The sequence below is a fragment of the Brachyistius frenatus genome, unplaced genomic scaffold, assembly GCF_029030835.1.
Source record: "Brachyistius frenatus isolate BFR_SWC_R1_liver_20210118 unplaced genomic scaffold, ASM2903083v1 Contig_3, whole genome shotgun sequence".
Taxonomy (NCBI): domain Eukaryota; kingdom Metazoa; phylum Chordata; class Actinopteri; family Embiotocidae; genus Brachyistius; species Brachyistius frenatus.
Window position 1 is genome coordinate 8,984,486 of NW_027210602.1, and position 16,577 is coordinate 9,001,062.

General features: G+C 40.7%; 1 protein-coding gene across 2 annotated transcripts in view; it reads right to left on the bottom strand.

Moving 5' to 3' along the window:
- Window positions 1–263: 263 nt before the first annotated feature.
- Window positions 264–16,577, bottom strand: part of whrna (whirlin a) — a 138,751-nt gene continuing 122,437 nt past the window's right edge. The window contains exons 8-13 of one of the 2 annotated variants that reach the window (XM_069705589.1): window positions 16,347–16,379; window positions 12,693–12,767; window positions 10,573–11,158; window positions 9,425–9,591; window positions 7,094–7,216; window positions 264–1,881 (exon numbers count right to left, since the gene is read on the bottom strand). In XM_069705589.1, the coding sequence (XP_069561690.1) occupies window positions 1,699–1,881; window positions 7,094–7,216; window positions 9,425–9,591; window positions 10,573–11,158; window positions 12,693–12,767; window positions 16,347–16,379 (1,167 nt within the window). In that variant the 3' untranslated portion in view covers window positions 264–1,698. The remainder of the gene's footprint in view (window positions 1,882–7,093; window positions 7,217–9,424; window positions 9,592–10,572; window positions 11,159–12,692; window positions 12,768–16,346; window positions 16,380–16,577) is intronic. The other variant, XM_069705595.1, reaches the window with a different exon arrangement.

The following is a 16,577-nucleotide window of genomic DNA, read 5'->3' on the forward strand; positions in this document are numbered from 1 at the left end:
ACTGTTCGGATCTCTGAGAAGTGAAGTCCAAACATCAAGGCTGCATTTACTGCTTATCACCAGAGTTGCTTGAATATCGAACACTCAAAGTAGCTCACTATGATTCATCTTAAATGATGCACATATGTGATCCAGCATCGCTCTTTGTATTTTCTTCTCACTGATATCAGCTGTAAATCACTGCTAATGGAAACTGAACTCTTCCTCTGGAAGATGCTTCAAATTAAAAGCATTCAAAAGGTAAAAAAAAAAAGGAGTGGCTTTTATTGTGAAGCAGTCAGAGAAATGCAGTGTAATAGTCACAGTGGTTAGTCTAATGAAAGTCTAATCAGTCTGTTGGCAGCAGATCAGTTTTACATATTGGGAGGAATGACCCATAAAGCAGCATCTGCGGTGAACCAGGCTGCACTCCGACAGCAACTCTTTTCACTGTACTACGCTATTATGTGGAAACGCAGTCGCACTATGTGCCACGTCATAGATTGCTCAGAGCATGATGACAAAATGTCCAACTAATGACTGACTGCTCTAGAAAACATGAGTTTGTTTGGCTGCATTTTAAATAGGTACACCAGCTTCTCTCAGTGATGCCTGAGCAGGAAAATCCACTTAGTTAACAAGCCGCATTATTGTTGCAGTTGTCTGAAAGCAGATACAGAACATTATATCTCTGAGAACAACTAAATTATGAGTCTGGACAATAAAACAGAATATGTGATCACAAAGAAAAAGAGAACTGAAGTTAAATAGCTGACACTAAACATAGAAACTAGATTTTCTCCTCCATTACTCACCAGGTTTTGGATGCTAAAAGGTGTTGTTTGCTCATTGAAAATAGAAAAAAAAGTTGTTTTTGTGGATGCATACTGTTTTCACACATAAACAGCCTTCTCAAATGTAGCTGGTGAAGGAACACACAGATACACATGTATAAGTGGAAAGGAAGTAGGTACCCATTTAAAAAATTCCATCATTCACATGGAAAGTCTTTTCTTAGTGTTGGATACAACTAATATGAGAATGGGATGTAGATTTATGGCAGCATGAAGTGATTTTATCCTTTTTGTGAATGGGTGGTAATATAATGATGCAAGGATGGCCTGAATTTTCATTATCTTTCAAATATATTACTATAAGTTACTGATGCAACAGAGGTTACATGTTTTTAATTCATATAGAGCATTTTTATGTGTACAGTATATATGCATCTGTATCTACATTTGTCCATTTTTACATATACAAATCCAAACTTGTAAAGTCAAGCATCAATCAGTCTCAGATGTGCAGTTGTCTCTCACATAGAGGCAAAAATAAGTAGATTAAACTGAGCGTGGGAGTACTATGAGAGGTTCCAGTGGGTTTCAAACAGCTGCAAATCCACAAGTTTTAACACTGAGAGAACAAACGAAAGGTCTAGGTTTGACTATTTTCCACTGTAGTGCATATGATCTCACAGTGGGGAGGTAACACGTTGAGGAAAATCCTGCAGGAAGTCCACGGTCAAAGTAAATGCCTTGATTAACATGTGTTCAGGGTGGATTTATGAGAGAGAAGGGCTCAGAGATCAGGTGGTGGTTTGTTTACGATAGAGTTGTGCCATTTAAATCAATAGACGCTTGAATGTCTCCCCCTCGTCTCCATGAACTGTCCCTCTCTCGGTGCTACCTTCGTCATTGTACTCTCTCCGCTTCCACTCAGCTATAGCGCCACATTGAACTCAGTCACCAGGAAGTCCACGTAGTCTCTCTCTTTGGTCTTGAAGGCCTCGGCGATGAGGCGTGCGGCATCCCTGTGTTCGCGACCCCTCATGGAAGCCCCGTTCACCTCCAGGATGACCTGACCCACCTTCAGCTGGCCACAGTTATGAGCAGAACCACCCCTCTGAGAGAGACAGACACAAAGACAGAAACAAGGAGAGTTTTGAAGGAAGCAATTTGAAAAAGCACTGTTAAAATTCTTGTAAAAAAAAAACAGTAAATGTGTTCTTAAAATACTATAAGGGAAATTGCTCACAGATGAGTTGTTTTTGTGTGCTGATTTCTGATAGCAGGACTTGAAGCTGCAATGTGAAGTTCTTTCTACTCTCTGCTGATATGTTTGTGAATGAAGCTTGCCAACAAATGGAGCAGAACTGGCAGTCTTGTACAGCAATTGAGAGTGTTGTTTATACTAATGACTACATATCACAAATGTGCACCTGCTGAACAAACTGAAATTAACAATTTGTCAATTTGTCTAACAAGCTTGACTTTGAACACTCATACGATAAATGTTCACAGGAAAGGTTTAAAAGAAAGGTTTATGGGAAAACAATAACTAAACATCTTACATGAGGCCTTCAAATGTACAACAATGATTAATGCAATTCAAAATGTCAAATGAAAGTTTAGCCCCAGCACCCATTTCCCACCAACACCAGGAAAACATCTTAACATAATTTTATGAGGACAATATGAAATATAATTACAAAATAAGAGTGTATATATATATATATATATATATATATATATATACATATGACTGCTGTTCCTTTTGTTCCTACTCTTCAGTCTGAAGTGGAAATCACCAGCAGCCTCCACAATCACAGTCAAGACTACTCAGGTTTTGCGTGAAAATTACTTTCATTATACATTCATTTAAGGCATTTCTAGAGTCCATAATTTATGTCGATTGCCAACATCCAGTGCCTGTGCAGGAATTGTTTTTATGTAGAGTGACAAATTGAAATGCCCTCTATGCCATTTATGGGAGCTTACACAGTATTACCTACATACCTACACAATTATGTCTTACTTATGGCAACTTGGGTGAAGTTCCACATCTCAAAATATGAAATACAAGTTTGCGTATGAGCAAACTGAGGATGGTTACTTGTTAATGACAGGCTGTGATAACAGCTGCACACTACCTGCCCTGCTTCAAATCCTGATATTTTCAACATCGACACTTTGGACTTCTATTCATTCGGTGGACAGAAACCCAATTTCAAATCAATGATAATTTTGCTCTCAGCATGCTGAATGTCTCTTTTCTCACACAACTTCATTTAAATCTCAGAGCAGTCTGTAATAAGTGGCAGCCAAACGTATCGTCACCCGTTAGTTTGTGAACTGACGTTTTGAACCCTGCAGTCTGGCATTTTGGCCGTTGCCATGTTGAAGCCAGAAATTACCATTTTTGGATGGGCTGTGGAGGAGCGCTCTGAGAACTCAAGGACACTATGCCCCGCCCACCTGTAGCAGAAACCTGACTGCACCACAGGCCTGTTAATCAAACCCAGCACAGCCCCAAACAAACCTCTCTATGAGGCCTAATATCTCATGAAACTATTTTCAGAAGAACCACGTGAATTCTGATCAGTGGGGGGGGGGGGATTTAGCGAATGACATCCTAATGACTTGTGGAAACAAAATTATTGACTTTCTATTGCATGAGAAATATTTCTACTTTTTGAATGGGAGTTTACGGAGCTCGAGGTTTTTGGAGGAAGCCCCTACTCCTAGTGGCTCTCTGTGGTATTGCACTTTAAGGCAGATCCTCATTGGCCTCACTTTTAAGACCCTTGTCCATTTTTATATAGTCTGTTGTCTGTCAGCTGGTTGAGTGCCTCGGCTCCCTTGTTAAAAAAAAAAATAATAATTCTGCTTTAAACTTCATGTAACATCCAAAACATATCAGGAAATACAATGCTGTGTCTTCTTTTGTGTCAGTTTTATGTTTTTCTCACTGTGTTTTTGACAGCTGACATCAATATGTATGACTACATTGGCTAAAAACACCAGCAGTGCCTTCCACACTGGGACTGCATCATCACATCTGTTATTTACTGAGGCTGCAACAATTACCCAGCGCTACTGGAGCAGTTGGTCGTCATAATGGGATGACGGCAGTGATAAAGAGCTGTCACTTCAGGCGGGGTGATGGGGACAGATAACGACCGGCCAGCAGCAGCAGCATTCTTGTCTGTGCTTCATGCTCTGTAGTCATGACTGAGGCGACCGGACACGAGAGCTCCAGAGAGATAGGAAATACAGGAGCCAAGGGTTGGCTGCATCATGGTTACAGCGTGCTTACTTTCAACACTACAGAGACACGGTATTGTACAGGCCTCTCGCTTTGATGTGATGCTGTCATCTGTCCCCCGGACATAACAGACGCCCAGTGAAAAGCCAAACACAAAATTAACCTTTTTTTTTTTCAAAGCTGGTATATCATTCTGTTGCTTGGTCCTGAATGGGAAAAGTGCTGAGGTTGCCTGCCTTGCTCAAGGGCCTAATAACATTGAGTTAGTGTTACCCAGGTTGACGAGCAAACTTTGTCCAGTTTTCTTGAAACCGGAATGTGCGGAAAGTCTCCTTTATATAAGTGACCTCAAGGCTGCCATGTAATGAATGTCTGTAAATAATGTGAAACAGTAACGTGTTATTGTTCAGGGATGCAGCAGTGGTGTCATGTAGCTTATGGCGTTGTCTTGCATGTTATCGATAGTTGTGGATGAGAAAATGTGGAGCTGCACTTAGAGACTCAGAAATAATTTCATCAGATGCAAAAACAGATTGACTTACTTGAATAGTTTAAATAACTATGTTAAACTGAGCTCATGAGTTTTAACCTTGTTTCAGGTGGCTGCACTGGGCCTCCTTCATGTCTTTGTCCCTAATAACCGTCACCTCAGTGAGAAAGCACCCATTTCCACTGCTATTATCCATTGCAATGAGGTGTATTTTTAGTTTTATTACCCTCCAAGTGAAGTGTCTTTGAGGGTGAGAGGGATCGGTTAGGGGTCAAACCATTTCAGTGGCTTCATCTCTTAAGTGTAACAATTTTTCTCTTTGTACTTATGAAACCTTCAATATCAAGACAATCCTGGGCTGAAGTGATGTGTCCTGACTTCAATGTGAGTGGGGCAAATTAATGAATGGACACACAGCTGCAGTGCTGTTTGCTCTTTTCTTTTAAACGCTTAGTTTCATATGCGTGATAGACGAACAATGAATTAATAAAATGTTGTTGTAATATCAATTAAATTCATGTGTTCTCTTGAAATGCTGAGCTTCAAGAGCCTTTAATGGACCAGAGCAACTAAAGCCTTGTTCAGACTGTTAGCCCAAATCCATATTTGGTCATGTCCAGATTGTATCAAGCTTGATTTGTGAAAGTCTGGACAGCAAAGAAACACATGAAATATGATTTTTGCAAATCAGATCCAAACCACATTTGGAGGCGGTTTGAAATGTGATTCCAATCAGATTTCTACAGCTACATCTCAGTCCGGACGCTGCGGTGGCTCAGAGCAGAGTTTTTGTGTCACTCGCAACGTAGCACACAATGACGATGTCATTTTCAGAGTGACAGAGTGAGAAGAATCTGCTGCCACTAGCAGAGCGCTGTCAGAGACGGGAGATTTTGGCTCAGGACAACGAGAACAACAGTCTGTGGACAAACGTGGAAATAAATGTTCTGCTGGTACTTTGCTTCCTTGTTGGAAAGCCACATCACCAGCGTAGCAACATGCATGTCGTTACTACACTAACCCCTATGGATAGCTTGGTGATGTCTGGACAAACCAAATCCAATCCGCTCAATTACAAATAGCAGTATGGACAGTCTGTCCTAAAGATCTGATTTGAGGAACAAATCCAATTTGAACAACATCTAACTTGTCTTTGTCAGAAAATGTCTCCGACACATGGTGGAAAAAACAAATCCATTTGAAGTTTCTAATTTCTCTATTTATAGAGGAGCTGGTGCCTTGTTGTCTGACTGAATGGAGCCTTGTCTATTTAGGAATGCGTAACAATCAAAGAGACAATTCTAATGTAAAATTAGCCGAGCGGTGTTGTTCTTTGAGGAGAGAAAAATGAAACACACATCAAATGAAAAAAATTAAAAAGGAAAAACATTTGTTATTTGTTTGGGGATTTGTCTCACAAGCACTGATGGGAACAACTGAGTTTTGCAACCCTTCCCTACAATTACCATCCCACCACCTACACTGCCACCAAATATCCCAAAACTGCATCCACCCACAACACCAAACCTCCACTTTCTCTTCTGTTCAATCCTCCTCATGTTCCCTCTCTCCTTATTAGCATTGCTCTCACTTCTTTTGCATTTTTCGCTCACACTTGCTGTCCTTTCTTCCGGTGCGCTATTTGATTTTGAATGTGCTGATTTCCAATGCTTTTATCCCTCCCCTCGCAATCAGCCACCCTTTTTTTTTTTTATTTCAATCACCACCTCTGTGGAGTGGGAGGCTGAGAGACAGCTCTGAATGGGGTGTGGACTCTAGCCTGGAGCCGGTCACCGCTCTGATCTTAAAATTGTAACTCCCTGCTTCTCTGTGTTTAGAAAATGATTAGTGCCACAGATGGTCCTGAGCTAATGCAGCTTTTGTTGACTTGCAAATCACCATGGCAGACAGATATATGCACACCCTGTCACAGTAATAGCTTTTCTTCAGAGGTGACGAACCTGTCATTTCTAGCTACGCTTTCAAATTTGGATTTCACTCTGCAAAGCCAGGAGATCTGAATTTCTAGTCATTTTCAACACAGACATAATGCAAATGTAAAACCTCTGCTAGAAATATGACAGCGCCTCCATTTAGGCTCATCATTAAACTAAACATTGACATATTTGAATTGAGCTAACCTTTTGCTTTTATATAAAATTGTGCTATATAATGTGCCTTTATCCTTAAACATCAACACGCATTCTACCGAGCACCTCAGGCTGAAAAAAGTAATTGCTCAAATCTCCGGGGCACTCAAGCCTCATTCAAGTGGGCCATTAATGTTGTAATCATCTTTGCGGAGCCCAAACGAGGACAAAATTAACAGGAATCTCAGTGTGAGTTCAGCTGCAGTGTGAATCCATATAAAGCCTTAAAGGACATCAAATCCCACCTGGACCGTAGGCATGCTGTGCTGCAGCAGAGAAATACAAAATGCACTTAGGATGCTAAGCAACAGCCCGACAATATGAGCAGAATATTCACAAAAAAGCAGAGCTGACCGCATGTTAATAAGTAAACTGAGTTAAGAGGAAGTGAGCTGAGCTGTGTTTTTTTTTTTTTTTTTTCCGGACTCACCTGTATTGTGACAATTCGTGGCAGTGGCTGGCGAGTGTTGGCTCCACCTTCAATGGCAATACCCAAGGTGCTGGCACTCTTCGCCACCCTGACTAGTGTGGAGGTGGGCTCCAACAGCCCCGGCTACAGTAAGGGAGAGAGGAGCACAAGTTATCATATAAAAAGAGTATTATTAATGCATATTTATAAAGCTAAATCTCTTCATAATATTACCCAGCCTCTCTTATTCGTCTGCCTCACCTTCGTAGCACAATACCTATATTTTTCTCCCTTTGTTTACTCTCCTTTGAGTAGAAATGCTCAAGAGTCTTCCAGATAGATTTATACATTCATAAAGGCCATGACTATATAATAACATATTCAATCCTCGTGATATATTCATGAATGACCAATCAAGTTAATGGCTTCACAAGTCAGAGGGCAAAAAAGAAAAAGAAAAACGTCTTTTCCTTTCCATTATTTAGTCATCTTTATGTCAGCTCTTGTTAAGGTTCTGTTCTCATATACGAGGCATTTCTGCCCTCTGTAAATTGATCTGAACCATGTTTCTGGGGCTTTATGTCCAGGTTCTAAGATAAGTGCTAATAAAGACCAATGGTTTAATGGTTAAGATGCATTACATTCAACTGCAGAGGCTGCAGTTTGATTCTGTCTGGGGAGCTTTACTGCTACTGGCCACTAGCAGAGGCTGGAAAAGTAACGCAGATGTGTAACTATAAGTAGCCCATTTCAGTTGTCTGATTTATTGTTGATCCAGACAATTAAATGTCTTCTTAATGAAGCTTTAACCAAGATAAATTGCTGATTATTTTGTTAAGACCCAACAACAACACATCCCTACACCACTAACATGCTGCTGAAGCCACAGTGAGCTGTAGCTGTTGAATACTAACAGAAGGAAGTTATTTAAAGTTCACTATCCAGTACAATAGTACAACCCTGTTTCCAAAAAAGTTAGGATGCTGAGTAAAATGTAAAATAAACAGAATGCGATGGTCCTAACTTTTTTAGAAACAAGGTTGTATAAGTTCACGGTCAGGAAGATGAGCAACCACTTTGTGGAAGATTATTGGGACAGAAAACCGCAAAAGAATGATTTAGCTTTTCAGATATGGTCCGAGAAACTAACAGAACTATACGATGAGTGGAATACAATATTTTCCTCACTGAGTCTGGGCCATATTTTACAATTTTGCGATGTGGTGTGTTTTGTCTGACATAAAGATGAGTCGATTATAACGAGGCCTAAACATTTTTTTCCTTAATTCTATTTGGACAGGTTTCTACGAGCACATGACTTTGCTCTTTTCAGCAGTCTCTTGCCTGACACTCAGGAATAAGCAGAAGGTCAATGCCTCGCTCTTTTGCATTAGAGAAGAGCTTCTTATGACACACAGTCCATTCAGCCTTTACTTCTCCTGCGTAGTAATTCTCATTGAACACAGACACTGAAACAGCCCTCTCATAACAAACAATCAAACTACTCCCATCCTTACTTGTTATTCCTTCCATCAATCAATAAGAACCAGAGAGCGATTTGAGAGATTTATTACGCCACAGTGCAGTGAGTGATTAAATAAATGACGGGGCATGTGACTGAATGAATGACATGAGAAATAAACAGATGAGTGAAACAAAGGAAACAGTCTGCGTGAGCAAGCAGAGGGAGGAGAGAAGAGATCACGGTTAGGATTAAGAACAGACTCTGGCGGAGGAATAGCAATCAAGTACATTGATTTATCAACCTGTGACTCATGTTTTCTTTAAGTGACACACACACACACACACACACACACACACACACACACACACACACACACACACACACACACACACACACACACACACACACACACACACACACACACACACACACACACACACACACACACACACACACACACACACACACACACACACGTTTGTACCTCTATACTTGTAAGGACTCCAAGTGACATCATGCATTTGTGCATCGTGCATTCTTTATCTGATATAAACTCAAAGTAATTCTGATTTGAACACTAAAACTAAGTCCTAAATCTCAGACAACCTTCTGAGAAAGTGAGGATCAAACAAAATGTCATCATTTTCCAAATATTCCTCTGTGTGCAAAAATGTCCCTCCCATATTCACTTTCTAAAACTGTCCTCATTTTCCAAGAATGTTACTTCAAATGTCTAAAAGTTAAACCAGTCCTCACAAAGACAGAAATACAACATCACTCACTGCTAAATTAATCAAACACATACAGTATTTATCCCCCTGGGGTTAACAATTAATTCACTCATCCATCCATGTTCAGCTCACAGCTGTTCAGAGTCGCCCCCTCACCGGTTTGGAGGGGTTGTCCCCCCCGCCCACCTGGGTGTCTCGGGGGAGGCGTGTGCGTGAGGAATGGGGGCTACTGTCTTTGCTGACGTGTCCTGACTCAGCTATGTCCACCCCGCTGTCCTCACTGAGGGTTTGACCGCTGTCTGACAGCTGAGACAGGGCGCCACCTGAGGGGGGGCACGCAGACACCATGTCAGGGAATCTCAACGCCATTACCTTATTATTTGATATCACTTTTAAAGCTCTCGAGTTTAGTGGAAAATTTTAACAAATAAAAGGATTTTTCTTGGATGAAGATGTTGTCGAACAAACTCCCCAGGTTTTCAGATTTATTCTGAAAAAGATCAGATTCTTACAAAATTAAAAACTTATTAAGATTAGTAATGTTTTGCTAACAGAAGCTGCCGTACACAGTGTTCTGGGTAATTGCTCATTTAAGCGCATTAAACCCAAGTAAATATATATTTGGAGAGATTAGATATAGAGTATTTATAACCTTCATCATAACTGATGCTGCATATTTAGTGATAATTAACAAGCCTCAGAATCCAGCCAGTATTAGTAAATAAATCAAGTATATATATTCTGAATATTTTATCATCATTTATGTTTTAAAAGCTTCTATATATTGATTTCTTCCTACTTAGTTTCAGTGCTATCAACATTTACACCACAGCAGGATAACCAAACTTCCTGAAGAAAAATAAACATCTGTCCACAGTGTTATGATATCTTTCATATCCTTTATATATTTTTTATATATTTTTATTTTTATTATTTTTATATATATTTTATAGATTTACTTTCTTAATTCATGTGCCCTAATTCTTTATCTAAATCAATTGATCACAGGTGTGGAATATTAAAAGTAAAAGCAGGGTATTTATAATTTGTGTTTGTTAGTAACGTTGAAATTATTAGTTGATGAGGAGAAAGTGTATTGACTATTGAAACTGATTAGTTGTTTTACAATGTTAGTAAAAATAACAAACTATGCTATGGATTTCCACTTTTTTGGTATTAAGTAATTATTTTAATAATTCACAGATTAACGAGTCATTAAAATGATTTGTATAGCCCTACATAGAACTTTGTCCTTTATATATTTCAGGGTCTCTACGTATGCGATCTGGAGCTCTGTTTCTTACCTCGAGCTTGGGGCAGCGGCCGCACCTCGTTGACGTCAGGTTCTGCGTTGGGCCTGTGAACCTCCACTGTAACAAACTGCTGTTTAGAGCCAGGGGAGGGAGCGAAGGACACTTTGGACATGGATGCTGGTTTAATGGGCAAAGATGGGGGTGGGGGAGGAGCTGGGAGTGGTGGTGGAGGTGGAGGTGAAGGGGACGGGGCAGCAGGTTTGGTGCCCCTGTTGGGGGACTGTACCCTGGGGAAAGGGCCGATGTTGTGCTGGGCCACTTTGGACAACTGAGCTGATGATATTTTTTTTTTCTTGGCCATTGCGGCTGCTTCTCGCTTTCTGATGGCGGCGTACTCCTGAGACGGTTCCCCGGGCGGCTCTCGCTTGTGGTGCAACGAGGGTGAGGCCGGTTTGTGTCCTGGTTCTTTGCTGTGGTTGTGAGAGGTGGGGGCTGTGAAGTACAAGCCTGAGTGGGACGATTCGGACGAGGGGCACTTGTTGAGCTGATCTCGTCTACTTGGGTGCCTCGGCACCCCTGGTGGGGGAGGAGGCTTGAAGGAGGGGGGGGACTCGGCTGTGGTAGACTGAACATCATCCTGAAGTGAGAGGATATATTTATCATCATGGATTAGGGGGCGTAACAAAATATTGTGGCACAAAAAACTGCGATACAAAATGTAATTGTGTACATTATGAAGCTGGAAACTGGCACAATAAATCTGATCAGTTCTATCTCAGGAAAGCTTCTAATTTTTGTTTGTAGGGTGCAATTACTTTTATCCATTTATACATTGTCAAGACTTTTCAGCTTCTTTTTTTTTTTTTTTTTTTTAACATGTTTACAAGGTTAAAGCCCCGCTTTTACAATGTAAAATTAGTTTGTGAAAATGTGGCAAAAGTGAGGAGGTCTGAGGATGTTACTCCCAGAAAGCTCATACATTTGCTCCTTATCTGTGTCAGGACAATGGGTCACTGTATATAATTCATTTTAGTTCTATGTAAATGGAGACCTGCTGGGTCAGTTCACCCATTCTCATACTGTATCTAGCGTGGTTTTTATATCAGATTTCTGCTGCTATCCCAATACAATAGAGGTGAATGTGAATAGAAAGACTTGCTTTTTTTACAATTAGATTTTTCATTTGTGTGTAAGAAGTTCATTTAATTCATTTTAATTACATTCTATGCAAATAACAAAATCGTTTTTTGGGGGTAATTTGGTTGAAATGTTCCTTTAATTTCCTCTCTTATCTCTATCTATGTATGATAAACAGGTGGATAGACAGAATTTTACACTTCACTAAAATATCAAAAGTGTATTAACCCATGAAAAGCTGCATCACAAATTAATGTATTGTTGCACCCCTGATGATATGTGACGTATTCAGGGAATATTGAAAAGTTTAAACTATGTTCATGCTGTTTCCTTATAATTGTCACCAGTTTTCACCAGCTTTAGTAGCAACACAAGTTGAGTTTCATCCAAACCAGGTTGAACACGTCGCTGCTCTCTGCTGTTCTGTGTTTCCAGGTATGAGTGCTCAAACACAGACTCAACAGTGGAATGAACAACACTGAGACATTAATGTGTTGCCAGAGTATGGAGTGAGACATACAATGAGCGTAAAATAAGCTTTAACAAAACAAAAGTAAGGTATGATTTGAGTGGCATGAGACGACAAACTTTCTCCTTGCCTTCTGCTGTCCACAATAAACAAACGAGATCACTTCATAAGTCTTGCTTTGGAAACTGAAGCTGCCTCGCAATCTCTTTTTTCTTTTTTAAGTTCAGTGCGACCGTAAGTTTGAGAGAGGTAGGAGTAGAAGGGGACAGCTGAGGAGTACTTTCATCTTTCAGAACAAATATCAGATGAAGACTCACTCTTACAAAGCTCTACATCTCTTTCTGTTCTCATTTGGTGTATACACTTGTTCCATTCCATCTCAGTCTGCAATACAAAGACTACAAGTCAGACATATCCCAAGCACCTCTATCCACCCTCCCACATAAAGCATCTTTCTTTTTTTCTTTTCTCATTTCCCTCCCACCCCTCCTCACTGCTCCCTTGTGCCGTATCCATCTTTATCAGGCCAAAGCAGGGGCCGTGCCTGCCTGTCTGCAGAGCTCACCAGGGAGATGTCGGTCAGCAGCGTGTTCAGACTCTCCGGAGGATTCTCCTCATTACTCTCCACCACGCTGTCATTCTGAGAGATGCAAGAAAGAAGCGGAAGGAGAGGAATGCAAGGTGCAGAGGTGAAAGGGAAGGAGGGGAGGGTGATGACAGAGAGCAGAGGCAGAAAAACATAGGGAGGGTTGGGTGTGATTAAAGTGAGAGAGAGAGAGAAAGCTGGTGAGCAGATGTTCAACACAGATGTGTGTTTATCCCAAAACAAATGTCAAATTAGATTTGGTGGATGTTCCATGTCTCCTAGAAAAAAAAAAGGGAAAGACGTCACTTCTATTCGTTTTCGCTTGCCAGTCTTAGAGACCGTAAGGATGGCGAGCAAACAAGACATGCACACACACACAGACAAACACAGCTATAATGTCTTCTTTCACAAGCAAAACACACATGCTGTGAAATCAATAGAGAACCATCAGCTCAGTTCAAAGCAGGATTTGCAGGCTCAGTCCCACTGGCGTGCCGGAGAGGAGGTAATTTGCGGTAGATCTGTGAGCGATTTCAGAGCAGAAGAACTGAGTTCAGGGAAATGTTGCCCTTCATTTAACTCTGCCGCTAAACCAAAACAAAAGCCCTATCCATTCAGCTTAATTACCTCTCATTTCTGCATGTGGAGCACTTACAGCCAATTTATTTATCACAAGAGTCAATCGACTTTCTACATGCAGAGAGGCTGCTCTGCACTGTAAGCAGTGAGAGCACGCTGTGTGTGCAATGCCAACGTTCAGTGCAAATGCAGGAAGTGGTGGGATGTTCACGTGTGGCTGTTTGTAACAGCGGAAGACAATTGATTCTGCAATTATAACACCAAGATTTTCTTGCTCCTTCTCTTGTTTAACTCCATAACATCTGTAACGTGTTCCTTGACGCTTTAATGTCATCTCTTATGAGTGAGTACTCTGGATTAAACATGGTGAGCTGGACTCAACTTGCTGCTCTGATTACTTTCAATGAGAACCAGCAAATTACTGCTAAAACTCCTGTGATGTTTAGATGGTTGTGGTAGGTGTTTGTGGCATGTTTAATCTTTGCAAGGCTACATTAAGACCTGAAATAGGAGTGTGATAAACATTTTAACAAGGTACTGCTTTGGTGGGCTGTTTTTGGGTTAAAACCATAGACTGCATATAAAAGTGGACGTAGCTTTTCGGTCTAAAAAAGGAGGCCACTGCCTAAGTGCCTTAAACTGCAATACTATCGAGTGCTGCTAGAGGTCGTCTGCAAAAAGCCTCCAGCTCCTGTAGACTCCTATTCAATTAGTCTCGTAAAATTCTCAGCCAACACATTTTCTATCTTTGTTTTGTCAGCTAAAGTTGCTCCTTCTTATTAGTTTTCTGGCCGTCCATCTGAACGTCACTGTTGGTTGGCACTTGGTTAAAACGTAGTTTTAGGATTAAGTTTAGAATTGGGATTAGGTCAGCGTTTGGGCAAGGGATGTGGTTGGGTTTTCAGGTGTGATGGTTCAGGGTAAAGGCCTACTGAATCAATGATTATCCTCACAAACATAGCCATACAAATATCTGTGTTTGTGTGCATATTTGTGCTTGTATGCATTTTTAAAGCATTGGTATGCACCTGACTATACAGTATACCTGGGTTTGAGTGTGGCTCAGAAATCCAGTGCTTTTATCCCTCCAAACACACCCGCTTTCTAATCTGCTTTTCACAGCAGTAGTACAAATCACCCATTGGTCCAAAACAGCACAAACAGACACACATAGACACACAGGAAGAATACAGACCACCACACACACTGTCTCTCTCACATGTAAATGTCGCTTCTCAGAGGGGATAGTGGAAAGGAAAGCAGAACCCGTCTGAGGCATCTCAATGCGAAGGACCGTTGGGTGGATAAATCTGCACAGTCAACAGCTTATCTCCGCTGTCAGCTTTAGACACTGTGTTTATGTGAGTGTATGTTTGTGTGTTCATGTGTGCAATCGCTCATCTTCATCAAACCAAACACTCGGCTGCTGACACATTTACAACATGCTAACACACTGGTGTTTGAGTTTCTGGCATGTATGTAAAATGAACGGAACAAAAAGCTTCCTGGAAAACTCCAGCTATGAATAAAACCATGAATAAAACACAGAGAGGTCCATTGTCTCTCATTAGAAATAAATCAAATGTAAAAACTGTGAATTTGCCAAAGGCTATTTCTCCAAAGACCCAAAGCCAAGTTAATATGCTTTGCTCTATTGAAGCCGCCTTGAACTGCATGTCAGGGACAATAATTTACTCTGAGGAGTGAATACAGCATCTCATAGAAAATATTAAGCTGATTAGATTAGTGGCACAAAACCTTTTGATAAATGACTGTATTGCAATGACTGTTGTCACTGTGGTCTCGTGGTAATAACACTGAAGAGAAAAATGAGCGAACACAATATTTACCAGTAAATCTGAATAAAACTCTTTAATAAGAAATCCAAGGTGTTACTTTATTCATATTTTCTCATCCACATAAAAACAGCCAGATGCTTAGACCAAGCTGGAGCGCTATTGGTCACAACCGGCACTATTCAACCAGGTATCACATTAAAGCAGGTTAATACACCTGTCAGTCCACTAGGGGATACCATGTCAGGGTGACGTTTTATCTTGCCTTGGTGTTACAAGTAAAGTGCATTAGGTTTAGGCACCAATAACCACATGGGTAGGTTTAAGAAAAGTTTAGGTTTGGCTATGTGACCTGGTCATGATTTAGTTATGTTTCAGCACAGAACCTGCTTAGTTAGAGTTCGGAAAACACGGTTTAGGTTAAAATAAGTCATTTTACACAAGTCACGTCATGTATGTATGTATTGAATACATTATGCTATGTAAGTAACACAACTATGACACTGAAATGAAATCCACACTGACTTTTACTTTCTAATGGAGTCAAACATCAGCCTCCCAGGTGACAGAGCTCCAATCTCCACTTTATGTGGCTTTTATCACTATCTGTACTTTGTCACATGACCTTCTTTGTTGACCAAGGTCGAGCTAGTCACACATACACTTACTTTTCTCACCGAGGTGAGGAGAAATGTGACTTCGACACAGCATCTTTTAGTGAACTGACAGGTGTGTTACATGCTGTGGCGTGATACCAGACTGCATCGACTCTATTCTCGACACATTATAAAAGCACTACACTTTTTGTCAAACTCAAGGTCCATCCATCCATCATCTATACCCTCTTTATCTGGAGCAGGGTCACAGAGGGCTGGAGCCTATTCCAGCTGACTTTGGGCACAGGCGGGGTACACTATGGGCAGGTCACCAGTCCAACACAGAAAGAAGCAACCATTCACGCTCACATTCACACCTACGGCCAGGAGAGGAAGCTAGAGCACCCGGAGAAATGCCACACAGACACATGAAGAACCAGCAAACTCCCAAATCAATGTAAAGGAGGAAAAAAAACAAGACAAAAGAAAAGCACTGCAGACTAAACCACTTCAAAACCACAAACCTAGGTGAGAGTTAGAATGTACTGTATGTTTGTTATGGATCACATCTACCTAAAGGAAACTTTACATCTCTTTGCCCTTGTGTTGTATTCTGTAAATGTGGGTTTGAGATGGAAATCATTTTTAGCAGTAATTCCTACCTCCATCATATCTATCAGCCAGAGCAGCCTCTCCTAAGAAAGGGAGAAGGGGGGTAGGTATTTTTGGGGGTCATAGGATTATTAAATAGAAGGATAAGACTATTAATCCCACAGTGGGGAAATTAGTTCGCCACAGCAGCACAGAAACACAGTTAGGAAAAAGGTGCACACAATAAGAAAAAAATTACAAATACAAATACAATAAAAATAAGATAGATACAAAGTTGTTTT